Source organism: Ambystoma mexicanum, chromosome 11 (assembly GCF_040938575.1).
Source record: "Ambystoma mexicanum isolate Mex_15411 chromosome 11, UKY_AmexF1_1, whole genome shotgun sequence".
NCBI lineage: Eukaryota > Metazoa > Chordata > Amphibia > Caudata > Ambystomatidae > Ambystoma > Ambystoma mexicanum.
In genome coordinates, this window is record NC_090934.1 from 1,008,266,405 (window position 1) to 1,008,294,332 (window position 27,928).

Consider the following 27,928-nt stretch of genomic DNA (forward strand, 5'->3'; position numbering starts at 1 on the left):
AGCAATAAGTGTTCACAATTAAAACATATGGCGGAACCAGCATTGCCAAATCCAATAGGATAAAGAAGATGGACCTTTGGTAAACCAGGATAGCCAAAGTCAAATGCAGTGTTTCAGTTCTGATGAAGATGTTCATAGGAAAGGTTAATTAGTGGTTCCTGAAGAAAAACAGGAGCTCAAGGGGAGCCTTCCTGATAGTGCACAAGCTGCAAGGTCTGCACAGAAGAGTTAGTCAACTCTCAATTGAAGAAAACTGCACAGCCCAAGCCAGGAAGCACGAAAAATGGCACAAGGTAATGGCAACCAAAGGCCCACAGTACTTTGAAAGTGAAGAAGACATTATAGTTTGGTTCCTTCTAGGTGCAACGTTGCAGACCCAGATTCCTGCTCCTTGGTCGTGATGACAAAAGGAGGGGACCTCTGGCGGGCTTATGCAGCAGCACTTGGGAAGAACGGGTCGGCAGCAATGAATTCAGCTCACTCCAGCTTTGTGGTTTTGGTGCCTTTTTCTTAGTGCGAATTGGTTGGATTCTCTTCGCTTACGCAGTCCTGAACTCTAGTGTGGGGACCTTGGCAGAAGAATTTCTGCCTCTGTAGGTCCACACGGATGCCTGCAAAGTTTCAGCCGGATTTGATCTTCGGAAGACGATGCACTTGATAATGGTCCAGGTGTTAGGTAAAATTGAGTGCAGTCCATCTGGTGTGGGACTACACAAGACTTATCTCCTTGGTATTGGGTAACCCACCTTTTAATATAGGCCTGTACTACACAAGTTGGTAGTGTGACTGAGCAGCCATGTTTATCTTGAGAGGGGTAATACGAGCTCTATATCGGTGCAATGAAACCAGTAAATACAAGTATCCAATTAAACACTTAAACACTTAATATTTATCTATACACAAAGATATTTAAAGCATTCTTTAAAAAGTAGCAATTAGCTGTAACATTAATCCCAAGGTATGATTAAATTCAAAACAGTGAACAATAAAGCATGTGAGTAATTCATTCATATGTAACACATGTTCCAGCACCTATAGGTGACGTCGTTTGAGGTCAGTATAGCATTTATATAGTATCACCTTTGCAGTATTTAGTTATTTAAGGAAGGAAAGGTTAGATCAGACCGATTGGTTATAAGAAAATTTAGATTCTCCCAAAGGGATGCAGGCCGTCATTTATCCCAGCAGTGTTCAACATTTAAAACCTATAAGGAAACGAGCACTGCCAAAGGGTTCAGAAGGAGGACTTTAGGGATCCAGGACAGCCAAAGTCAAAGTTCTGATGCTCTTCTTTGTAGAAACATTTTCTTAAATAGTCATTGTTCAAAAGAGAAATCGCAGCAACTCAAGGTGTCCCCTTTAGAAAGCAAGGCCAATGAAGGTAAGTGAAGTGAACTTAGTGTAGGGTTAAATCGCACTCCCAAAGATGAGAAGCACCCCAAATGGCAAAAGGATTTAATACCTCAAGCCCCCACATTACCTTGAAAAGGAAGTGTTCCAGCTGGTTTCCTTCATGATGCAATGCAGTAGAACCTTGGTCGCAGTGACGAGAGGATTTCGAGGGGATGGGGTCCTCAGACGTATTCCATATCTATGAAAGTAATCACCACAGCTGTGCTACTTCGGAAAATTTTCTGCGTCTGTGGCCAGCATCGGTGACGTCGATAACTCTGTCCTCGAGGGCCTCAGTCGAGTCGACGTCGCCGGATGTTATAAGTAGGACGCATGACGCCCTTAGCTTTGGTTCCGTTTTTTCCGCGAACATGTTCGCTTCGGAGATCTCGGCGCGCCTTGGTTCTACTGAATCCTGTTCTTTCGGTTCTTCGAACCTGTTAGTTTGTGTATTAATGTCTTCGGCTTCTTCCACCCCGCGGTCAGGTTATAAGAAGTGTTGGGTTTGCGGGTCCAAGATGTCGTTGACGGACACGCACAACGCTTGCCTTTGGTGCCTCGGGGAGGACCACGATACGGATGACTGTCGACTGCCAGTCGCTTACATCGAAGGCCTTGCGAAAGCGCAAGAAGCTGTCGGTGGGGTAAGGTGGCCAAGCCCCGGAAGTCGCAATCCACTGGACTTTCGACAGACGATTGGAGGGGCGACTCTCCGCATTGTCGTCGTGAGTCTGGGGGGTGTCTCAGTCCAGGAGTCGGTCTCGCCATTCCTCTGCCTCTTCGAGGCACTCACGGAAGCGCCGTCGCAGGTCGCCTCCCCCGTCCTCATTCGAGGACTCCGCCCGTCGGCAGGTTGCTTGTCCCAACAAGCATTCCACTCCTGAGGAATGGGATTAGTTCCAGCAGGAGATGATGGTGATTTTTCAGTCGCAGGGCTCCATTCCATCCGCGCCGTCGAAAGACGCCGGCCGTGAGCGTGCTAGAGACGCCACTCGTGCGCCTTTGGGCTCGAGCGGTCGTCGCGACCACCGGGTGCCTTCGAGGTCCCGGTCGGAGAAGGCTGGTCGCTCTAGGCATGCCCCTTCCAGGTCCCGGTCCTCGACGCCCTCAAGACTGTCGGAGCCTATGAAGTCTTCGAGGAAGACATCGACGCCTTTGGCACCGAGGTCGTAGAAGGACTCTCTTGAGGCTCCGCCTCCGAGGGAGCCGTCAATGCCATTGGCGCGCAGGCTGTCGAAGGACACGCTCCGGCCCTAGAGGACAGTGTCGACGCCGTCAAAGTTTTCGGCGCCACGCTCAACGTCGACTCTGATTCCGTCGACGCCTTTCGAGGCTGCTTTGTCGGCGGTACTCCGTGGCACGGTGGAACCCCCCAGAAAGGTTCTGGCCAAGGCAAAGAATGTGTCTTTGTCCCTTTTTCTGTGCCCTCCTTCCAACCTCTGGATTATATTTCTGAAGGATGAGGAAGGTATGGTGCCTGAGGAGGTGCCTGATGAGATTTTGTCCGGTCATGGCCAGATTGAAGACCTGCGTCAGTCGCTGCACGACACCAGTGGTCTGGACACCTCTCCGGAGGTGGAGGTCTGTAGGCCTGAGCCTGGCACCCATGCCGAGTCCTCGTACCGGGCCTTATGTCGAGGGTCACTGAATACTTGGGGGTGGTCGGCACCATATGTAGATTTTCTGCAGGATGACCTGACGGACATTCTCGGCCAAGGTCCTCCAACTGACCCGGTACTGCCTTTCCATATGGCTTTGCAAAGAAGGATCCGGCGGCTTGTACTGCCCTGGAGAGTCTCCCTGCAGTAAGCAAATCTTTGCCGCGAAAACACCGCCCAGCCAGTAGCGACCCCTGTTACTTGACAACGCACCCCACTCCGGAGAGTTTGGTGGTGCAGGCGGCTACGCCCCCAGCAAAGCAGGCGTCGTACCCTACCATCCCTCCAGATGGGGACGACAAGCGTTTTGATGGCTGGGCAAAGAAAGTGTTTTCTTCAGGGGGTATGGCTTTACAGGCAGCCAACTCCGTGTGTGCCTTGTCACGTTTCACGCGCACTCTGTGGAACTGTATTTCATTGGCGGCTGAACATATTCCCGAAGGGGAGGAACGGGATGGTTTTCTTGCTATTGTACAGGATGGCAAGGATGCTATGTGTGAGTCCGTTCAGTCAGGTTTGGACATGGCGGATTGTGTCAGCCGGTCCATGGCGGCGAGCACCGTAATATGCAGGTTTGTGTGGTTGCGGAAGTTGGGGTTTGCTCCTGATGTGCAAACCTGGCTCCTCAACATGCCCTTTGATGGTGAACATCTTTTTGGCAGCAAGGCTGACGAGAGCCTTGAGAGGTTGCAGACCTCAAAAGCTGCAGCAAAGTCATTGAGCGCTGCAGTTCGCCAACCTCTGCCTTTTCGTCCTAGGGGACAGGGATGGCGGGGAGGTTCCTTTCGATATTAACTCATCCTTTAGTAAATCGAGAGGAGCTGCGAGTCAAAGGGGCCACTGTAGGAGTGCCGGAGGTGGAAAACGGGGTACTCGGTGTCGAGGCTGCTCAGGCAGTTGCCTCTTTGCCCTCAGGCACTGCCGCAGCTGCTTCAGCTCAGTCGGGAGGCCATGTCCCATGGTTCACCGGTTGGGGGAAGGCTGACGCAGCATCTTGTGGAGTGGCGTGCCATTACTTCAGATGTGTGGGTTCTGGAGATCATAGCCCACGGCTACTGTCTTCCTTTCTGACAGAGGCCTCACGACAATCCACCGGGGAATCTGTCTTTGAAGTGTCCGGATCCGCTCCTTGCGCAGGAAATTCAGTCCCTGCTGGAGAAAGGCGCCATAGAACTGGTGCCTGTAGAAGAGAGGTACAAGGTGTATTACCCTTATTTTTTTATTTCAAAGAAATACTGGGGATTGAGACCCATCATGGACTTGCGCGGTTTGAACAAGCTCCTCAGGAAGGACAAGTTCAAGATGGTTACTCTTTCTCAAGTCCTCCAGGCCCTTCAACCTCAGGACTGGCTGTTGTCTCTCGACCTCAAGGACGCTTACTTTCATGTGCTGATCCATCCCAAGCACAAGAAGTACCTGAGGTTCGCGGTTGGAGACTCACACTTTCAGTTTCTGGTCCTGCTGTTTAGATTCACCTCCGCCCCGAGGGTCTTCACCAAACTCCTGGTGGTGGTTGCAGCGTATCTCAGGAAACGGGGATTCACGTCTACCTGGACGATTGGTTGATCAGGTCGCGCTCCCCCGAGCAATTCCTGGATCATCTGTCCGTCACCTGCCACTCACTTCACAAGCTGGGCTTCTCCCTCAAATTAAAGAAGTCCCATTTGACGCCAACCCAGCGGCTCCAGTACATCGGAGCAGTGCTCGACACGTCCCTGGAGCAGTGTTTTTCTCCCCAGGTAAGGGTTCGTCACATTCAGCAGTTGGTGCACAAATTTCAACACGCCCAGAGTCTCCCAGCGTTCAAATTCTTGAGGTTGCTCAGCCTCATGGCATCCTGCATTCTTCTGGTGCCAGAGGCCAGGTTGCGGATAAGATCTCTGCAATGGGCCCTCAAGATGCAGTGGTCCGTTCTCCGGCAGGATGTCGGACACCGTTCATGTGCCGCCCTCGGTCGCCCAGGACCTTCTGTGGTGGGCCGTCGAAGGCAATCTGATGAGGGCGGGCTCCGTTTTGGCTTCCCTGACCGGAGGGAACGATCGTGACGGACTCATCCCTCATGGGATGGGGAGCGCATGCCAACGAGTTGACAGTCCGCGGTCCGGACTCCATATGAATCTGTTGGAGCTGAGGGCCGTCGGGCTTGCCCTGAAGACTTTTCTGCCGACTGTGCAAGGGAAGAATGTCCTGATTCTGACAGACAACACAGTGGCCATGCACTACTTCAACAAAAGTGGGGGGAGGGGGACAGGGTCACTTCCTCTGTGCAGGGAGGCGATGCAGCTCTGGTTCTGGGCCATCCAGCAGGAAGTTTCGTTCTCGGCGGTTCATCTGGCCAGAGACGAAAACGAGACGGCGGACGCTCTGAGCAGGCAGAGCGCAATCTCTCACGAGTGAGAGTTGGCTCAGGAGATTCTCCTGGAGATCTTCGCCCTTTGGGGGACCCCTCAAGTGCATCTCTTCGCCTCCAGTGTCAACCGGAAGTGCGAAAGGTTCTGCTCGCGGGAATTTCCTCCAAAAGGAGCCTTAGGAGACGCGTTCGTGGTGGAGTGGTTTGGTTCCCGAATGATCCTCATTGCTCCGGCTTGGGCCCACAGGACGTGGTACCCGGACCTTCTTGACTTGTCCATTTGCCCTCCACGTCGTCTTCCCTACCGAGACGATCTGCTCTCACGGGGCGGGGGTCCGGTTCTCTATCCGGAGGTCAGATCCTTCACGCTTGGCTTCTGAAAGGCTGAGGTGTAATGATTGGGACCTTCCTGAAGACGTGATGGAGGTGGTGTTTTCGGCCAGACGGCCGGCAACGAAGTCCCTGTGCCGTTGCCGTAAGTTCTGCGACTGGTGCAGGGTTAAGCATGTGGATCCTTTTTCATGTGACATTCCTGTGGTTCTGTCTTTTTTGCTTTCGTTGGCCCACAGGGGCCTGCAAGTAGGTACCGTTAAAGGTTACTTGGCGGCGCTGTCTATATTTAAGCGTTCGTCTGAGGAGTGTTCCTATTTCAAAATTCCTTTAATTTCTCAGTTTCTCAAAGGACTCACTAATGTGTTTCCACCGTCACCTTTCCAGGTGCCTGGTTGGGATTTGAACCTTGTTCTGAAATTCCTTATGGGAGCTCCGTTTGAGCCTTTACATTCTTGTCCTTTGAGGCTGTTAACCCTTAAAACTGTTTTTAGTTGCGGTCACTTCCGCTCGCAGAGTGAGTTGCAGGCACTTTCAGTTAAGCCACCCTTCACTGTGTTTCATAAGGGCAGGGTTGTCCTTCGAGTTCGTCCTTCCTTTCTTCCAAAGGTGGTGTCGGAATTTCATTTAAGCCAGAAGGTTATTCTTCCGGCATTTTATCCTCCTCCACATCCTGGTAAGGAAGAGGAGAGGCTCCATAGGTTGTATCCTAGGAGAGCTTTAAGTTTCTATATTTCACGCATGTCCTGGGTCAGAGTGGACGATCAGCTCTTTATTGGTTACGCTGGAAGGCGTTTGGGACAAGCTGTTACTAAGCAGACTTTGTCTAGATGGATTATCTTGGCAATTTCTGAATGTTACCACCTGGCGGATAAGGACCCTCCGGTAGGATTACTGGCCCATTCTACTAGGGCTATGGCTGCCTCTACTGCCCTGCAGAGGGGTGTTACTATTCGTAACATCTGTGAAGCAGCCACTTGGGCTTCGGTCCATACTTTTGTACGACACTACTCCTTAGATTCTATCCATGGGCTGGATGTGGCCTTTGGCAAGGCGGTCCTTTACTCTGCAATTTGATTGGGCATTCTAAATTTCTATATTCTAAATTCTTTTCCCTCCTCCATACGTTGGTACTGCTTTGGGAGTCTGTCATAGATATGGAATACGTCGGAGGACCCAGAGTAACCCAAGTTACTCTCTTACTGGTAACGTTCTTTCGATGGGATGGTCCGACAGCATATTCCATATCGCTCCCTCCCTACCTGCCCCGCTACAGAATTTCTTATGTGATTGCAGCTTACGATTCCGCAAGGCTTTCTGTGGTCATACTGGCAGTGGTTTGGTGCCACACGTTCTGGGGGGAAAAAATGACAACTGAGGCTACAGGGCGCCGTGCGTCCTACTTATAACATCCGGTGACGTCGGCTCGACGGAGGCCCTCGAGGACAGCGTATCGATATCATCGACGCAGGGCGGCGAAAATGTTCCGAAGCAGCACAGCTGTGGTGATTACCCGTCATAGATATGGAATACGCCGTCTGACCATCCCATCGAAAGAACGTTACAAGGTAAGAGTAACTTGTTCGTCTGGCGGGCTCCTGCGGCAGCACTCGAGAGAGGGACTCTGCAGCAATGGATTTCCATCAATTTAGCGGACTTGTGGTTTTGCTGCCTTTTTCTCAGCACCAACGAAAAACAAAAATCTCTGGTTAGGATCTCCTTTATTCCCTCAGTCCTGCACTCTAGATGTGGATTTCTTGCTTCTGTAGGGTCCTCTGGATGCCTACGAAGATCTGGCTGAATTCGCGACAATGCACTCACAAGTGGTCACGGTACCCCCGGATATTGGGCTTCTGCAGCCTTGAAAAGTCGCTGAAAGTGGTGGGTTGCACCAAAATAGTTTGTCTCGAGGGCTAGTTGGTCCCACCAGCCTAAGGGAGTTAGTCCTTTACGGGTCTTCCTTGTCAAACGGGGTCAGCACAGCTGCAGGGCTTCACCAGGCACTTCACTGTCCAGGAGGGTGCTGCTGGCCTCTTCTCTCATTTTAGGATGTTTTCCTTCACTGGTCAGCTCTGCTCTTAGTCCCAAAAACTTTGCTTTTTATGCAGGTTCCCATTCACACAGAAGGGTGGCAGTCCTTTAAGGACAGCCAGCCGGCCAATAGGAATTGGTTTAACTCAGGCACGCCTAGAGCCAAAGGACAGGGACGTTTTGGACCCCCTCCTTCACTTCCTGCCTTTCCAGACAACCTGGAGCCATGCCGGGGTTCAGGGCTGAAGCCTGCCAAAGGCAAACTACACAAAGGACTTGAACCTGATGCAAACAGACTAAAAGTCTAGAAGAAACGAACAAGAAATGGTGAAGAAAGATGATTGGGGCCATTTTGAGAAAATGGTCACTCTTGTGTGAAGCACTACAGCTGAGGTGTCAGCCTGCAGGTACATGTCACCAGATAGTGTAAAAAAAAAATCACTGCCACCAGCCATTCAAGTAGGTTAGTGTAACAAAATGTTACATGAGGAATCGGTTAAAGGAATTACTATGTAACCCCCCCAGCACTTGACATAGGGTGTTGTGTGCTGGACCCATAAGGTAAAGGTATGTTCCCCCAAGAAAATGTAATTAAACATTAGCAGTCTAAGGGACTTCTCGGTGGCACGACACAAAAGGTGCTGTCACAATGCAAAAGATGCCTATGGAGTTTACCAGACTCCATAAAACAGTAAGGAACATAGAAAATCAGTCAGATAAACACATGAGTGAGTGAGGAAAAAGGTCCCACTTACTCGGGAGTAAAAATTAAAAAGCCCGGAGTCCAGCAAATAGCTGGGGGTCTCTGAGGTTAAAGGGAATTGGCACAGAAATTAAAATTTCCCTAACACCAGGTAGCCTGGATATTGAGATTCTGCAGCTCAAAAAAGTCTGAGCAAGTCGGAAGGGGGAGAGGTGAAGGGAGGGGGGGGCAAAATGAAGGTCTTGAGGCTAGTTGATTCCATCAGCCTAAGGGAGGAATTCGTCTGTTAGGGAGAATTCTCAGAAGTGTGCTAATTCCTCTGTACCTTGGAGACACCCAGCAACTTTGCTGGATTTTTAGGAATTTTAACTTGGGGAGAGAGACCCTTTTTTCCCCCCACTCATGTTATTTTAATGTGATTTTTATCTGTATTTCTTCTGGTTGTGGAGTCTGAAACTCGATAGGCTTCATCTTTTACATTGTCACACTGCACATTCAGTGCAGTGGCACAGGGAAGTCTTTCAGATTTCCTAAGGTTTAAATACCTTCTCTTGGATAAACTGTTTCCAAGATCAGTAAAGTGAAATCGACTTTATTTACATTTCTAACTTTCTAGACCCAGCACACAATAGCCTACAATAGGGTTCTGGAGGGGTTACTTGGTATCCCCTTTGTCTAGCTTCTCATGTAACATTTGTGTTAACCTTTCCTCGATGAATGGGCCCAATCTTCTTTTTTTCACCATTTCTTTGTGGAAAGGTCCTTCTTGAGATTTACTCTGCGCGCCCAACCAGGTTTGGTCCTTTTGTTCATTTTGCCTTTGTTGGGATTCATGAGTGAAGCCCACCTCTGGCTCCAGGGTGTTGGGCGGGGCAGGAAGCTACGGAGGTGCCCGAAACACCCTGTGCTTGCACTCAAGAATGCACTCTTAAGTGATTGGCTGGCTGTCCATCAAGGACAGCCACCCTGCTGGGTGACTGACAGCAAGGATGGAATTAATGCGAGAAACCTGCATAAAAGGCGAGGCATTTTGGCATGGAAGGCAGAGTCGACCACTGGACGATGGAATCCGAAGCAGAACTTTAAGAGGATGTCTGCTGCAACTCCTGGACCTTTGGTTTGCCCGGTGAAGCCTTGCTGCTGTGCTGAAACGCCAAATTCGTATTGACAGAGAAGCCCCTGCAAGGACGACTTCTCCCTTTGAGTCGGTGGGACCTATCAACTCCAAAGTAAACCACCTGGACATCCTCTTGGAGCTGGTTGAAATTCCACTGCAGTTGCTGCTGGAACCGAATAGCTAGGGAGAGGAACATCTAATTGTGTGCGTTTCTTTTAAGCTGGCCAAGAGCTCCAGGAAGATCCTCTGGGCTCCCAGGAAGCAGGACTGATCGAGCCTGAGCCCCTCTACAGAGTGCGGGGTCCCTAGATGCAAGGAAAGCCCATATTGTCAGCCAGGAACCGCTGTATTGCTATTTGTGGGAGACGCGAGGAGCTGAAACGCCAAAGTGCCACTTGTTTGAGGATTGCTGGTTGCGAGCGTGGACCGTCCCTTTGCAGTGCAGGAGTCCCCAGACTTCCACCCTCTTGTCACCACGACTGAGGCCCAGGAACACCAGGATCTGCAGAGCTGCACAGGAACAGAAGTCCTCTGCTCCACTTTACTTAAACCTAAAGGTATTGTAAGGTCTGAGAGAACTTCTCTTGTTGTGCTACCTTGCTTGTCCTTGTTGGAGACTTGTCTCGGTAGCTCTTGTAGAGTTGCTTGCAGCTTCTCCACCTCACAAGTCTAATCAGCGTGTGGCCCTACTTTGATTTCTTCTATTCTACAAAGACTCTTTAAACATTGTGAAAGACTTTCTACTTACCTGCAAGAAGTGCTTCAGTTCACCTTGACTTTTCGTACTTGACATTGGCTGGCCTGGCTCCCTGAATGACTCTTCTCTCTTGCTTGTGTTTTGCCTTCCTTCCAGGAAAGGGTTAACTGACTTTGCATGGGGGGGGGGGTTATTATTTTAAAAGTACTCCTTAAGGATAACTGTGTGAATACTTGTTTTATTCTGAACTCTTTCTTTGCCACTCCTCAAGAATATTCTAAATGCAATAGTGATATATTCATGTCAACAGCACCCTAACTATCGAAGTCACGTGAGGGTGTAGGTAGTGCCTGTATGCCATCCCAAATGGGTATTTGCTGATTTAGAAAACTGAGTTTGTATTTTTGGAGTGTATTTGTGTGTTGCTTTTATATTGCTCCCTTCTGAAGAAGGCTTATTCTAACGGACAAATGTATAATTGTTTAATCAAGAAACCTTGTGTGTAAGTTTATTTGAATACTGTGAATCTCTGTGTAACTCCCCTACAGCTCACATTGACCCCTCTTGAGATGAGCCTGGCTACTCAACCTCACTACCAACCTGTGTAGTAGAGAATTATACCAAAGGTTGGGTTCCTATTGCCAGGAGGCCACGGTTGTTGAAGTGCACCCAAAGGTTACTGCATACAATATTGTCTAACATCGTCCTTGGCATGTCTTCTCTGCCGATGTCAAAATGGGGCCAGCACAGCTGCATGGCTTCCCCTGTGCTTTTGCGATCTAGAAAGGTGCTGTTGGCGTGTCTGCTAATCTTCTGCTTCAGATGCCTTGTTCCAGTGGTAGACTGTGCCTGTAGTCCAACAATCCTTGCTTTTTATGCTGTATCTGTCGTTCACACTCTCAGAGCTGTCAAATCACCCGGGTGTTGGTCGGCTCCAAGATAGCCAGCCGCCCAGTTAGAACTGGTTTCAGCCAGGCAAACCTAGAGACCAAGGACAGTGTAGTTTTGTGCTCCTCCCTCATTTCCTACCTTCCCAGACACTAGAGCAAAGGCAACTTGCAAAGGATTCAAATCGATTCTAAAGGATAGAAGAAAAGCCCAGAACAAACTGAATATATATATATATATATATATATATATATATATATATATATATATATATATATATATATATATATATATATATATATATATATATATATATATTGCAGCTGAGAAATCAGCCTACTAGTAACCTGCACAAAACGTATTAAAAAGTAGCCACTGCCACCAACAATTCAAGTGAGTTGTAACAAAGTGGGAGGAGTAAGTGTAAAACCCCAGCACCCCACATGGGGTTGTGTGGGCTGGACCCACAAAAGAGAAAGTAACTAAGATAAAAGCTATCTCACTATTCTTGGGAACTGTAGATCTCACAAGAAAGTGTAATTAAACATAAACCGAAGTCGAGGGGACTTTTCAGTGACATTGCACATGGGGTACTGGGTGTCGCAATGCAAAAAGCAGATGCCTGTATTAAACATATGGAGTTCACCAGACTCCATAAAGCAGTGAAAATAAAAATCCCAGTCAGAAAAAAAGAATGAGTGGGAGATAAAGTTCCACTCATTCAGAAAGTTGAGTCCAGCAAAGGTGCTGGGGGTCTCTTAGGTTAAAGGGAATCTGCACAGAAACTGAAAATTCTTCCTAACACCCTCCCATGTATTCCTCATTGCCCCTCCCATCTTGCCCCTCAGAAGAATTTCGTATATTACATCTACCACTTTAATCGTCTGGTCATTTTGACCTTGCAACTGTTTTTTTTGAGAGACAGAAAAACTAGAACTGAAGTAACAAGTGCAGTGCATGCTATATATACAGTCAGTGATATCCTGCTCAAGAGCATACTGAGGCAATCAAGGGGCCTCGAGTCGACGCATGGCACCCTCTGAGATCATTTTTTCGGTTGCAGCTTACGCTGGTGTCAGGTCCAGCTTCAGAATTCCCGCAGGAGTGACGATTGCTCACCAGACCCCCAATCGTGCTGACCCAACCATCAAGCTGGCAAACCAAAGAGGAAAGGGCAATTGGTGAAAATAACAAATGAGGGTTACTTCTAGGCCTGGACTTCCTCACGACTGGTATGCACTGAAGATAACCTAAAAGGTAATCATACATTACAAACTTGTCAGCCCTTTATCTCCAGTTTAAAATTTCCCAACCTCCCTTTCATACCTGCTGCCTATGCTTAGTTAGCTGATAGGCCCCCCTTTTTTTTAATCAAGGTTTATTTATTCCGCAGACTCCTACAGAGAAAGTTTCAATCATTGCTTAGAACATTACATTACATTACATTACCATTACAATCATTACATCTGCATATTCGCTTTACTTGGGTCTGCTAGGTCCGCGGGTTTTAACTTTACCAACATCCCCCCGTCCTCCCGCCTCCCCTACCACTCCCTCTCCCCTACCCTCTCCACCCCCAACTCATTCAGGTCCCATCTTGTTTGCTCTTGAGAGAAGTCCGGTGAGTCCATCCGAGTACTTTCTTCTTATTTCTCTTTTAGTAAGAGTCTGGATTTCTAAGTATCCTGGGCCTAAAATAGTGCAGTTCTTTGCCCTTTACCATTTCACAGAATGGTTCCCAAATTGACAAAAATTTAAGGGAAGTACCAGTTTGTAAAGCACAAGTCTTTTCAATTGCCAGAACCCCCCATATTTTAACCGACCACCATGCAATTATAGGACCTTGTTCAGTTTTCCACCCTTGGGCTAAGGTCAGTCTTGCCGCCGAAAGCAGATGTGTAATTAATGTAGCTTTGTGCCCCTTTTCGGCATATCTGTTCTCTGCTGTCGCCCCCAGTAAGAGAACTTTCAGATCTTCAGGAAGCTCAATTCCCGTCATCTTTTTAATATGCCCCAGGACCTCCTTCCAAAATATCTGCGCCTTTGGACAGGACCACCACATGTGAAAGAAGTCGCCTATTTCCTCCAGCAGAGCAGTGAGTATCTGGGATTCATTTTGTTCAATCTGGCGGAGGGGGTAAGTACCAGCAGTAGACTATTTTATACGCCGATTCCTTGATAAGCGTACACCTGGAGCTTTTATGGGCTCTTTCCCATATCCTTACCCAATCTTCAACTGGGTTGGTAGCCTCAATGTCTTTTTCCCAATTCGACTTATATTGCAAGGTGTCTTCTGGGAGGGCCCTATCCAATACTTTATAAAGCCTAGAGGTTCCCGTTTTGGTTACACCCCCTTGTATAAATAATTCAAGGCTTGTTAGAGATCTACAGTTTGGTGAGTGATCCAGTGTCTTAGCTGAATAAATCTCTGGCTCTCCCACCTGAAATTTTTGCTTACACTCTTCAAAGGAGAGTGGTTCTCCGTCCCGAAACATGTCCGACAGAACCAGAGATTCGTGTGCTGGCCAACCCTCCCAAAACTTGGATTGGAGACCTGGGGTGAAAGCCGGATTATAGGCTACTAGGGAGTGTGGGCCCAACACTTGCAGAATTTTCCTCCTCCCTAGCTCCTCATCCCAACTATTGAGCGCTACTTTAGTGGATTCTAATAAGTGACCTTTTGCGCGTCTGTGGTGCTGTGGAAAGGTACGTAAAAGTTTTAACAGGTTCTTAGTCTCCTATCTGCGTCCAACCCAGACTTTGATTTGGGTCCTCCCAGTGCAGCATGGGTGCTGTGTGCCGCCCGGACAGACAGATCTTTGTATATCCGGCAATCCTAGACTCCCAAGTAGTGGGGGGGAGGGGCGCGTCATGAGTTTCTGTTGTACCCTGGGCTTCTTACCTTTCCATACAAAGGCCGAAATAGCTGCTTGCAGATCTTTCAAGACCCGCAGGGGAATCTTAATTGGAAGGGAACTAACAGCATATAGCACACGGGATAATGTCATTTTCACAGCTGTTATTTGGGCAAACCAAGACCATTCCTGTTTGTCCCAACAGCGGACATCCTCCTGCAACTGCTTCCATAATGGTTTAATATTTGCTTCGTATAGGTCGGGTTAAACAGATTCCCAAATACTCAAGGAAATCTTTTTTCCAGAATAACAGAAGGCTTTCTCTACCTCCCAAATCTCTCCCGGGCATTCAGTAATGTTCAAGGCTTTGGATTGCTCTTTATGTGGAACCCGGATACCCCCGCAAAATCATGTAATTTTTGAATTATCTTTGGCAAAGTGCCCCTGGTATTGGAAATGAAGAGCATAAGATCATCTGCGTCTAACGCAATTTTATGGTGTATATCGCCACATCTAACCCCCCAATACAGTCATCCTGTCTAATATGTGCTGCAAATGGTTTCATTGTCATGGCAAATATTAATGGGGAGAGGGGGCAGCGCTGTCTTTCTATCCTAATTTGTTCAGATGTTTGCCCATTAACAAGAAGATTTGTCGAGGGGGATCTGAAAATTTCCCATTACCATATTAATAAATTGGGGCCCGCATCCGAACATCTCCAATACCAGTCTCAGGTACTTAGTCTAAGCGATCAAATGCTCTCCTGGCATCTAAGGCTGCCAATGAGAAGCGTTGATTTGTTTGGGTACCTAGCTCAATGATATCTATAACGCGGCACACGTTATCTTGGGTGCGTCTGCCCATTATATTTCCGGTCTGATCCGAATGTATGATTGGTGGGAGGATCTTCCCCAATCTAGCTGCTACAATTTTGGCATAAAGCTTAGCATCTGAGTTTAACAATGCTATGGGACGATAGTTGGAGCATTCCAAGGGGTCCTTTCCTGGTTTTGAAATTAGTAAGGTTAAGGATCTATCCATATCCGGGGTTACTATACCTTTCACCCTAATTGAAGAGTTTTACCAGTGGGGCCAGCAATTGTGCACGGAACATCTTATAGAACCCTCCTCCAAGACCATCTGGGCCTGGGGTTTTATTCAAAGGTAGAGTCGAGATCGCATCAGTCATCCCCTGTGCCGTTATCTCCGACTCCAATATCTGGTTTTACTCTGCTACAAGTCGGGGAAGGACTATCCCAGCCATATACTGTTCTTGGGTTTGGGGAAAAAGATCCTCTTGTTTTAATAGCTTTGAATGATAATTTGTCATTATCTGCATTTTTCCGTGTTCCCACGAACACAGTTCTCCTTGTTCTCCCCTTAGCTTTGCTATATAATTGTGGGACTTTTGTTTTTGGAGCTTGGCGGCTAATAATGTATTTGCTTTTCCCCCATGGACATAATAGGACTGTCTGGTACGTAGGAGGGATCGTGCCACTCTATCTGCTGTATGGGCCTCCAGTTGTGCTCTAATTTTTTTATGCGCTCTCAGCGATTTTTGTGAATGTTTTTGTGTTGGGCTTCCACCTCTCGCAGGTCATTTCTAATCTTTGTGTTATTAGTGCCGTTCCTTCTTGTATAATACTGCCCGCGAGATAAATTCCCCGCCTTACCGGCATCCCAAACCGTTCTAAAGTCTGTCTCCTCCCTGTCATTTTCCTGGAAATAATTGAGAATCGACTCCTCTATGTGGGCTCTAAGGGCAATGTCTTTCAAAATGAGATCATTTAGTGTCCAACGCCTTACCTTCTGCATTTTAGCTTCCCCCATATTGATGTAAATTATTACTGGTGCGTGATCTGTCAGATATTGTACTCCTATCTCGACTTTCGTTATCTGCGGGATCATAGTGGAAGATACTAAGATCATATCAATTCTAGAATATCCCCGATGCACTTGTGAGAAGTGGGTGTATTCGCTATCTGTTTCATGGAAGAATCTCCAGGTCTCGATCACATCTAGATCTCGGAAAAGTTTGTCTAATGCCTGTCTGGTCTTGCCATCTGCCAATGTTGGTGGTAAAGTTTTATCTAGCAAAGGGTCCATCATGTAATCCCTGCTCATTGAGGGATAAGATTACCAATTCATTCATTGTTATGCCCTGTAAATTCTGCCGCTCAGACATGTTTTCCGTATCCCTGGGTACTTGTTTTCCCTTATAAACCCACCAGTCTCCCTAGTCCAGCATTGTAGTCAGGGCCAGAATGAGATGTTATCCCCTCTAACATTCCCAGGTTTCCACAGACCCACCCTAATCCTCTCCCCCCCCCACCCCCTTACCCTTTCCCCATCCCTCCCTCCTGTTTGGTTAGGATCCCATGGGCCTGTGCTTGATTCTAGATCCAGCTCATAGGCCTTCCTCCTTCCAAACATTCTTTTTCGCCTGGACTCAAACTCATCCAGCATAAAGATCCAAAATTGCCTCTCCGTCGCTCTTCATCCTCTCCTGTAGGTATATTTTATGCAGTCTTACACTTGCTCCTCTGCTAGCAGTTCCGAGAGGTATACATTCGCCTGCCATCCGATCTGTCAGTTCTTGTAGTTCAGATTGTGCTTGGACAAGAAGCCACGGTGGAGCCATTCCCTTGGGCCTTTCTCGCCGACTTCTCCATGAACCCTTCCCACTGATTGTTTCCGTATTCTCTTCCAACTGCAATATAGACATTCCCTCCTCGCATGTGGTGATACGATGGGATCTTCCTCCCAACTCGAAGACAAGACCAAAGGAATATGCCCATTGATATTTTAAGTGCCTGGCTGTCAGTTCTTTCGTCACCGGTCTCATCAGCCTTCTCTTATGTAGGGTCGAGAGGGCCAGATCCTGATAGAGTTGCACCCTGTTACAATTAATTGTAAGTTCAGTTTGTGTTCTGGCATTTTTCAGAATTTCTTCTTTCTTGGGAAAACTAGTGCAGGCGACCAGTACATCCCTAGACCTGAGTCCCGGTTCTTTTCTCCGCGGGCCAATTCGGTGTATTCTGTCGAAGCAAATCTCTTCCGGGGGGAGGAGGGGAGTTAATCCTTCAAGAGACTGCTGAAATATTGTTGAAGCGTGGTGTGGAGGTCCACATCTAGAACTTTCTCGGGCAGGCCTTTCACTCTTAATGTTCGATCTGCGGGATCTATTTTCTAGGTCCTCTGCCTGTATTTCCAGATTGGTTGTGGCTCTAGCCAATTGTTCCAGCAATACACTATTCTGTTTAGTATCCTCTGCTACAGAAGAGAGGCCATGTTCCACCATATCTACTCTCTCCCCAAGATCATTAATTTCCTTCTTGATGTCTTGTAATGCCAGCTTCAGCTCATCTTTCAGTTGGCCAATCTGATTCTGGAATGTGCTCGTCATTCTTGATTCCATTCCCTTCAGGGTGGCCAATATTTCCTCCTTATCCGAGGCCATGTCTATCGGCGTTCCTACTTTTCCGGTACCTGTCTTCTTCTGAGGTGTGGTAGACGCTAAGACTGATTCCACTTGCTCATTTTTCCAGCACCTCTCAATCTGGAATTCCCCTTGGGCTTGTACCCCTTTAGACTTCCTTGGGGCCCTTCTGGAACTTGCACCTGGCATCAGCCCCTCCCAGATTGCACCTGTTTAACACTTGAGAGGGGCAGCAGTTGTGCGGGTTGGTTTCTTTGATTGCTTCAGGCAGATACCCCCTTGCGTTTCCTTTGCAAATTTCCTGATTAGGGATATCCAGCGAAGATCCCTAGTTTGGTGTGCTCAATATGTCCTCTGCTTCCGTGTTCTAATTACCAAACGTCCCTCGCAGTTAACCCCCAGCTCAGTTAGGTGAGTTGCAATATCACCAGGGTCGGGTCAGACCAATGCCAGATGTCCTTCAAGTGGGGTGAAGTGACCAAGGCTCAGTTGCGAACTTTGTGATGTGCCGTTTAATGCCATACACTTATATATTCAGGGGGCTACAATCTTCACTTCACGCGCGCCAGCTCCGAACATGCTCCTTGAATGGGGAGGAGAGGGGGAAGGAACCCGCGAGGGCCACAGGGCCTCGCACCTCGCCCCCCCCTCGCCCACACAATTTGGATCTTGTAGCACAGATGCACCCCCTTCCTGGACTGTTGATAGCGCCTCCAGGTTTAATGGTGAGGGCCCCCAGGCTTCTGAGCCCCCCCCTTGATGATGGCAGCCAGCCAACTCTGTGCCCCTCCAAAAATCGCCCCCTCCCCGGGAGGCTCCGTACCTTTGTCACAGCACCCCTCCGGGTCTGATGGGCAGCAGGCGCAGGAGGAGGCGTCCGTGCTTGCTCTCCAGAGCCTCCCGCCGCCTCTCAGCCTCCAGGTGGGGGGCCGTCCCGTGCACAGAGGCACCCGCATTTGCCGTTCCCCCCAGTTCAGGTGGCGGGGGGCGAGAGGGGAGGCGCCGCCAGCCGATGGGGGTCTGCTCTGTCCCAGCTCAACCACCGCAAAGTCTGGAATGGGCCTGGGTCTGTACGCGGGACAGGCTGCAGTCGTTGGGTCCAGAGGTAAGCCAACGCAGGAGGAGGCGTCCGTGCTTCCTCTCCGGAGCCTCCCAATGCCGCCACTGGTCCGTCCCCAGCACGGACGCACCCGCAATTCCTCTGGTTTGGAGGGTGGGGGGGGCAGGAGGGAGGGTCACTGCCAGCAGATGTGAGCCTTCGCGGGCCTCGGGATGAGCACGACCAGCCAGGACAACTTGCAGGACAGGCCGCAGACTTCAGACGGCGCGCACACTTCACCAAATGGCCCCTCACTGCTCTAGAGGTGCACGATGCATACATTCTATGCTCCGGGCTCCTTTTGAAGGGGGCGAAGACCTCCGCAGGTACTCTTTTTACCTTTCAGAGCATTTTCTTCGGACAGAGCGATCGAGTACGTCTCTCCTACACGGCAGCCATCTTGGTGCCCCAGCTGAGAGGCCCTTTTAAATGCTGAAGATTTGGAGTAGTGCTAGTTCTCTATTAAGTCTTCAACATTAACTGCTGCCCTGTATGAAACTGCATTCAGTTTTTTCAAAATGTTCAATTTAGAAATGCTTCTTTAAAGCCTATGTCTCTAAATCAATGCTATTTTGCTTCGTCTGCTTCTGATCCTTACGTTAAATATTTAAACTAGCAACACTCTTCCTTGAAAAGTATTTCATTGAGGCATCGTGTCTCTTACCTCGGCGAAAACAAAGTCACTGCATACTAAACTGTGCTGTAGAACGTTGTGCGCCTCTGCGCGAGTTCGTTTTACACTTTTTAAACTAAATTACTTTCACCAGCTGCTGCGTAGATGAAATGACTTCCTTGTTGTGGCCGCGTTCAGTTAGCTGCGTAATTCTTTGAAACTGACGGATGAACGCTACTGTATTCTGGTTAATAAAATGAGGCGACATGCGCGTGCTCTTCAACACGTTATGTCCCTTCCTTTAACATTTTGCCTGTTAGAAACCCTCACTTTTACTGCAATGGTAAAAATAACTACACAAGCTATTAAATGTTAGAAAGCTTAATGTGAATTTCTTCCGATTAGTGCGTTAGTCAGAGGGAAGGATGCAACACTTCACCCGCTCGCATGGGTTAATGTAATGCGTGGCTATAATATGCTGCAACTAACACTCTGTGCCGGATAACATTACAACTATTTATATCAAGTTGTTTTAACATTCAAGAATTACACTTGCTATTCCTCTTCTTTAGAAAAGAGGGGGGGTGAGGCACGCACTCTAGTTCCCAGCTTTGTGTACCTTCTGCAGCTGGTAACCAGTGCGCGCCTCACCCCTTCTCTTTTCTATTCCCCTTCTTAGAAGATCGATTAAATACAAAAACGGAATACTTTTCACTGTCAAACTGGAAAACTGAAAATAAACGTTCACTTGGCTTCCTTCTTCCGTAGTTGCTTGTTGGGTAGAATTCTCTTAAATGTGCTAATTCCCTTCGCCTTAGAGTCCCCCAGCAACTTTGCTGGATTTTGAGGACTTGATTTTTTACCAGGAGAGTGTGAGCCTTTTTTCCCCACTCTCTCGTATTTTGATGTGTATTTTACTCTTGTTTCATTTGGTTATGGAGTCTAAACTCCATAGGCATCTTTTTATTTGTCGCACAGCACCCTCAGTGCAGTGACACATGGAAGCCTTTTAGGCTGTCCCAAGGTTTAAATACCTTCTTTGGGATAAACTACTGTTTCCAAGAGAAAGTAAAGTGAAATTTACTTTACTAGTCTTTTTTTGAATTCCTAGACCCAGCACACCTTATCTTACAATAGAGTGCTGGAGGGATTACGTAGTATCCCCTGTCTAGAAACTCTTCTAGAGTTTCTCTGCGTGCCAAACCAGGTTTGGTCCCTTTGTTCCTTCGCCTTTGGCCGGCTTCAGGACTGAAGACCTCCTCTGGCGCCTGTGTCTGGGGTCGGCAGGAAGTGAGGGAGGTGCCCGAAACTCCCTTTGCTTAGTTTCCTGGGAGACCCAAATGCACTCTGTCGTGATCGGCTGGCTGGCTGTCCGGCAAGGACAGCCACCCTGCTGGGTGAGTGACAGCTAGGCTGGAATGAATGGGAGAGAACTGAATAAAAGGGGAGTCTCTTGGCCTGGAAGGCAGAGTCGACCCCTGGAATGAAAGAACCAAAGACAAGCTTGAAGAGGACGGCTGCTGCAACTCCTAGACCGTTGGTTTGCCCGGTGAAGCCCTGCTGCAGGTTCGAATCACCAAGTTCACCTCGACAGAGAAGCCCCTGTAAGGACGACTCTTTACAGTTGGTGGGACCAAGCAACTCAACACTAAGCCACCTGGATACCAATCTCGGAGCTGGTTATATTTTCCTCGGAGTGCTGCAGAACACTGAATAACCAGGGGGAAGGACACCAGTTTGTGTGCTTGACTACAGCTATCGGAATTGTAGATTTGCCAGCTTTTTGACCAGTGCAGTGCAGGAGTCCCCCTGCGTCCTCCCTCGTGTCCCCACGACTGAGGCTCAGGAACAGCGAGATCTGCAGGAACAGAAGTCTTCAGCTGCACCTTTTTCTTCATTTGTAAGGTACTGTGAAACGAGACTGAGAGTACTTTGCCTCTCGCAGTGAAAGTGCTTGAAAGTTTCCCAACTTGCAGGCCTAAGCAGCTTGTGACCCAACATGATTCTTTCTTTTACAAACTAACTTTTGCAAAGACTTTTCCTTTTAACTTCCAGAACTGCTTTATCCTGTACAAGACTTTAGCCCTTTGACTTTGGCCTAACCTATTGCATTGAATCGACTGCTCTGGTGAACTCAAAACATTTGCACTGTCTAAGAATAATTGTGATCTTTTTATTCACCTATGCCGTTTTGTTCCTACTTCAAAGTACTCTGCCATTTTGCTTCTCCTTCATAGTAGTTTAAATGACTCCGAAAAATACAATGTAGGTACTGAAGTATATTTGTGTGTGATACATATTGCCTCCTTCTAGTGAATGTTTTATAACTGACTGAAATTAATAAATGTTTTACCAAGAAAGCTTGAGTGTAAGCCTATTTAAATACTTGTTATTGTAGACCTCTGTGTAACATCATTACAGCTCACATTCCCCTCTTGAGAAAAGCCTGGCTGCTCAGCAACGCTACAAAAACTACTGTGTAGTACAGACTTATTTCAAAGGTTGGTTTGTTTACACCTGTAGTCCTGTTGTGTATAGTGGTCCCCAAGGGTACTGCATACAACGAACATTGCTGAATTGACGTCTCTTCTTTCAAGTGATGGTATTATAGTCTCTCCCTGCTTCCCTGGATCTTAGCCAATGGATAACTTCTTAAAGTTTAGGATACTAGGGATTTTAAAGATTAACTGTCCCTGGAGCTCTAAAAGCTGTGACCTGCTCGGATGATTAATAGAATGAAAGGCAGCCTAGAAAGATGAGGAATACGCTTGAGGAACATCCCGTTGAAAGAATGTTAGCACAGGTAAGTAATTTGTTATTTGCAACTGTAAATTCTGCTCACCCTCCGTTAGTGGGTACTGCTTGCTATGCAAAGCATGTGAATATAAGCAGATTCACTAACCTCAGAAGGCAAACATTACTTACCAGTAATCTTCTTTCTGTGTCTTATATGTGCTTGGAATCACATGCGCCTGCCTATCCTCCCCACTTAGGAGCGAAGTGGGGTGGGGGGAATAGAGGAACACATCCAACTTCTCTACTGCATATACCATGTCAGAAAACAATCAGTGGATGTCTACGTTTGAGGGAACTTGGGTACCAGTACATATAGGATGGGGATGGTGTAAGGGGTATGCCTGTTTGACTACTTTTTGAATTAAAAAAACAAGATGTAATATTCTGCACCGCCGACTATATGGCTGCATATGAAAAGCATGGGATTGCAAGCAGATACAATCCATGTAAAGATTACTGGTAATGATTTCCATACATGTGTATTTCCATGTGTTTGCGTATAGATCACATATGCAGGGTTATTGCTGGGCCGGCCCCTCAGCCCAAGGGTCTTGTGGGATGCAGGGCTTCACCGGGACTTGGCTTGAGACAATGCTCGTTGCCTTCAACAGCAGTTTTTGCGTCTCTTCTTAAGGTCTTGGCTCAAAACAGCAATCTGGGCAACAGCTGCAGCACTCAACATTTATTCCAAGTTCAGGCTACTGTGGGCTGCTCCAGCCCACTCCTGGTTAAGGATCCAGAACATTCAAACTTGGGAAGGCTGTTGAATCCTGGATAGCCTTTTGCCCCACTTCTGCTGAGCAACAGGCAATTCCCTGATTTGGATGAGGATTGGGACTGCAGCCTCACACCAGACATCTGACTAGAATGTTTGTGAAAGGGTTGGGAATTTCATTGGTGTCAATGAGGGTAAAGCTGCACAACAAATATTTCTGAATTTCAGTGCTGAAGTAATAACTGCAGAACTTAATCCGCTGCCACCAGCCCAGCCATATAAAAAATGTATGGAAATGTTACCACTGAAAAAGGAATACATAGTATCTCTGCAACTCTTTGTTGCAGGGCGATGTTTGCTACTGTAAAACAATACAGAAACCTCAAATAGAGGGGGACAGTCCCCCGCACTAGATGGGCTGACCAGTGCCCCCACAATAGGAGAGTTGATCAAGGGGAAGTAAAGCAAAAGAATGTACATGCTTCCAAGTCCATACAGGTTCAAGCCCTAGCAAATAGATTGTTGTTTGGGAGGGGTCCATTGAAGTCAATCTAAGGGAAGTGCAGTAAACAAAATCGTTCCTAACCAGTTCTCCTTGCAGTGGTAACCATAGGGACTGACCAGTGCACTCCAAACTGAGTGAAGCCATAAACGCCACGTAGCGACCCTAAAAGTCAGTCCAACTCTGTGGATGATGCAGCGGGGCTCAATTAAACTTTAGGGGCTTGTTTCTTGTTCGACTTTCCTTAGGACTAAAGTTCTTACTCTTGCACTATACGTTCTTTACTCTGGTAACTACCACACTTCTAAAAACCCTCTCCTTATTGCCTTGTACCTTTTTTGTAAAAGGTCACTTGCTGCTGTGAGAATACGGCAGAGCACTGACGCACAAATTGGAATTTTACAATGTAAAGCGCAAATAATGCAGAGAAAAGTTCCAGTGACACTTCTTCACACTTCCTTGTCTTCACAGGTGGGGTAGAAATAGCCATAATGCATGTATGTGTACTAATTTCCTTTTGACCCACAGCTCCTGGCACTGGGGAAGGCAGCAGTACCAGTGAGGCTCCTCAACCACCACGCAAAAAGAGAGCCAGAGTAGACCCCAGTGTGGAAAATGTAAGTACCTCTGTACTCTGCCTCCTTGCTAATTGAGGGTGATTGGTGTGAGTGCATGGTTTCTGAACTGTCCAGGATGACTATTTAATTTGTGAAGCTGAATCAGACCCTTTGCTGCAAGAGTGATTACTAAAGTTTGGAGCATGAAGGGCATGTGTGAGCGAAGTATGAACTTCATATACTGTATAGGCCGCAAAGGCCGAACCGAGTCAAGCAAATGCTGTTCGGTGCATGGGGGGGGATGGATCTGAGTTCTAAACTACTCATGAAGTAACTGCAGTACTCATTACGTTTCTCTTGCTTGTTTGCAAGGCTGCACTCACATGCACCAAGAAGCAAGCCAGAATTGTTTAATTCCAGGATTTCTCCTAGATATGCAGCAATGGGCTTTTTTGTACTTAATCTCGTAGTGCTTAGGCCACTGCCCTTGTATTTTTGGAGTAGCTGCATAAGATCGATTTTCAGAATCAACCCTGTGGCAGGTTCTTAGAGACCACTTTATTATAGAGCACAGGGAGGGACACTGATGTCTAGCTAAAACATCAATGTAGTATATCGGAGTAGCAAAGGTTAGACTTGGGAAGGTGTAGGTGTGAGTGGTCTAGGGCTACAATGAGACACAGCACTCCAATACAAGTTAGACTGAAGGCGTATAAAAATGATTGAATACTCGCTGCAATGAAAACCCAGGTATGCATTGTCACACTAGTATACATATTCACTGTTTGGGGCTTCTACTAACACCAGCACTTTAGCTTTACTACTGTAAATATTAGACCATGGTAAGGGCGACACTTTAACGGTTTATGGTAAAGCAAGTGAATAACTGAGCAAATGGCAATTTAGAACCAGTTGTAGACAGGTAAATTGTTAGGAAACAGAATACACACAGGAAAACCTACATTAAGGATCCCAATTAAGCCCAACCCTGCTAGAAATGGTGGCCCAGTACCTAAAATTCACTGGTTCCTCAAGATTCACTTTACAGGAGGGTTTACTATGTGATTGGCTCCCGGATTGCCAAAGTCAATGGTTGCAGGCAAGTGTATCAGAATTATAAAAGCAAGGTTTAAGTAATTGTTACAGGTCCCTCCCAATCCCACCACTCTAGCGGGGGGCTGCTTAGGGAGAGATCCTTGATCAGCCCACCACCAATCTTAGCAAGGCAAGGAAGAGTTGTTCTTGGGACTTTACGCTCATAATCTTATGGCAGGAGTGATAAGGAATAGATATGCAAAAGCACCCTCCCCCACTCTGATTTCTTCAGCAATCACTTCAGTGGTTCCTGAATCTGCAGGGTCCAGTTACTTGTCCAGCCTTGGATCTTTCATGGATTCACATGCTCGTGATTATTCCCTGTTAGGCTGGGAATTCTCAGTAAAAGTTTTGCTTTGAAGGCAAAACTGCTTGGCACTTGTATAGTCTATTTCGAAGGGATTGGGTCCTCCGACGTATTCCATATCTATGACAGTAATCCCCACAGCTGTGCTGCTTTGGAAAATCTTTCGGCGTCAATGACGTCGATATGCTGCCCTCGAGGACCGACGGCCTACGTCGCTGGATGTTATAAGTAGGACGCACAACGCCCATAGCCTCAGTTCCGTTTTTTCCGCGAAAGTGTTCGCTTCGGGAAACTCGGCGCGCCTCGACTCTTTGGAGTTTGTTTCTCGGTTCTTCGAACCTGTTCGTTTTGTGAAGTTTCTTCTTCGTGAATGATGTCTACCTCGTCTTCCACCCCGCGTCCGGGATTTAATAAGTGCGGGGACTGTGGGTCCAAGATGTCGGTTACAGACTCGCACGATGCCTGCCTCTGGTGCCTCGGGGAGGCCCATGACACTGATGACTGTGTCGACTGCCAGTCGCTCATGTCTAAAGCCTTGCGGGAGCGCAAGAAGTTATCGGTAGGTAAGGTGTCTAAGCCACGGAAGTAGAGGTCTGCGGGGCTTTCGACTGACGATTCGAGAGACGACTCTCCTCGTCGTCGTCGGAAGTCCAGTGGGGTCTCGGTCCCAGAGTCTGTCCCGCCACTCCTCTGCCTCTTCGAGACACTCCCGGAAGCACCGTCATCGGTCGCCTTCCCCGTCCTCGCACACTTCACACTGCTCGCACGCCTTCGGGCTCGGGTGTTCGGCACGATTCGTGGGAGAGGTCCCGCTCGGACAAGGGGAATCGTTCTCGTCATGCCCGGTCCAGGACCCGGTCCTCGACGCACTCGAGACCTTGTGAACCTGTGATGTCTTCGAGGACGACGTTGACGTGGGTGGCGCCGAGGTCGTCGACTGACTCTTTCGAGGCACCGCCTCTGAAGAAGTAGTCGGCGCCCAGGCTGACGAAGGACACGCTCAGGGCTCCGGCCTCGAGGCCTGTGTCGACGCAATCGATGCTGTCGGCGCCGCGTTCGATGCCGATCACTCGATGCCCTCGACGCATTTCGAGGCTGTGTCGGCGGGGGTACCCCGAGGCTCGGTGGAACCCCCTAGAAAGGCTCTGGCCAAGGTCAAGCATAGCTTTGGTTCACATTCTGTGCCTTCTTACCGCCATCTTGAGTTTATTTCCGAGGTGGATGAGGGCTCTGATGGCATGGTTCCTAATACGGTGCTAGACGAGATTCTTTCGGGCCATAGCCAATTTGAGGACCTGAGGCAGTCCCTGCCCGATGCTAGTGGGCTGGACACCTCTCCGGAGGTGTTTTGTAGGCCTGAGCCTGGCACCGATGCCGACTCCTCATACCGGCGCCTTATGTCGAGGGTCACTGAGTACTTGGGATGGTCTGCTCCCCCAGGGGAGTATCTTCAGGATGACCTTACGGATATCCTCGACCTTGGTCCACCAACTGACCCGGTACTGCCGTTTCATATGGCTGTACAGAGGAGGGTGGTGGCGGCTTGGACTGCTCCGGAGTGTCTCCCGGCAGTGGGCAAGTCTTTGCCGCGGAAATACCGCCCTGCCAGTAGTGACGCCTGCTACTTGTCCAAGCACCCCACTTCAGAGAGTTTGGTGCAGGCGGCAACGGCCCCGGCAAAGCAGGCGTTGTAACCATCCCCAAGATAGGGACGACAAGCGTTTTGACGGCTGGGCGAAGAAAGTGTTTTCTTGAGGGGGTATGGCGCTTCAGGCGGCCAACTCCGTATGTGCCTTGTCACGTTTCACGCACACTCTGTGGAACTGTTTCCTTAGCGGCTGAACATATTCCCGAAGGGGATGAAATAGGATGGTTTCCTTGCCATGGCTCAGGATGGAGAGGATGCCATGTGAGGCCGTTCAGTCGGGTTTGGACATGGCAGATTGCGTCAGCATGTCCATGGTGGCGAGCACCGTGATTCGCAGGTTTGCGTGGTTGCGGAAGTCGGGGTTTGCTTCTGATGTGCAGGCCCAGCTCCTCAACATGCCCTTCGACGGGGAACATCTTTTTGGCAACAAGGCTGACGAGAGCCTTGAGAGGTTGCAGACCTCAAAAGCTGCAGCGAAGTCTTTGGGCGCTGCAGTTCGACAACCTCCACCTTTTCGGGGACAGCAATGGAGGGGAGGTTCCTTTCGTTATTACTTATCCTTTGGTTAAAGCGAGAGGAGCTGCCAGTCAAAGGGGCCACAGTAGGAGTGCCAGAGGTGGAAAACAAGGTACTCTAGGTGCCAAGGCCGCTTGTGCTGTTGCCTCTTTGCCCTCAGGCAACGCCGCAGCCGCTTCAGCTGTCATGAGTCCATGTACCATGGTTCGCCGGTTGGGGGAAGGCTGGCGCAGCATCTTGCAGAGTGTCGCGCCATTACTTCAGATGTGTGGGTTCTGGAGATCATAACCCACGGCTACTGTCTTCGTTTCCGGCAGAGGCCTCAAGACAATCCACCGGGGAATCTCTCAAGAGTTCGGATCTGCTCCTTGCGCAGGAAATTCATTCCCTACTGGAGAAAGGCGCCATAGAACTGGTGCCTGTAGCGGAGAGGAACAAGGGATGGTATTCCCCTTATTTTTTGATTTCCAAGAAAAAAGGGATTGAGACCCATCATGGACTTGCGCGGTTTGAACAAACTCCTCAGGAAGGACAAGTTCAAGATGGTTACTCTCAAGTCCTCCAGGCCCTTCAACTTCAGGACTGGTTGGTGTCTCTCGACCTCAAGGACGCTTATTTTC

General features: G+C 48.4%; 1 protein-coding gene across 3 annotated transcripts in view; it reads left to right on the forward strand.

Moving 5' to 3' along the window:
• The window catches only part of MORF4L1 (mortality factor 4 like 1), a 601,305-nt gene that overhangs the window by 308,458 nt on the left and 264,919 nt on the right, over window positions 1–27,928 (forward strand). For all 3 annotated transcript variants that reach the window (XM_069624205.1, XM_069624206.1, XM_069624207.1), the window contains one exon: window positions 23,714–23,802. In XM_069624205.1, coding sequence (XP_069480306.1) covers window positions 23,714–23,802 — 89 coding nt within the window. The remainder of the gene's footprint in view (window positions 1–23,713; window positions 23,803–27,928) is intronic.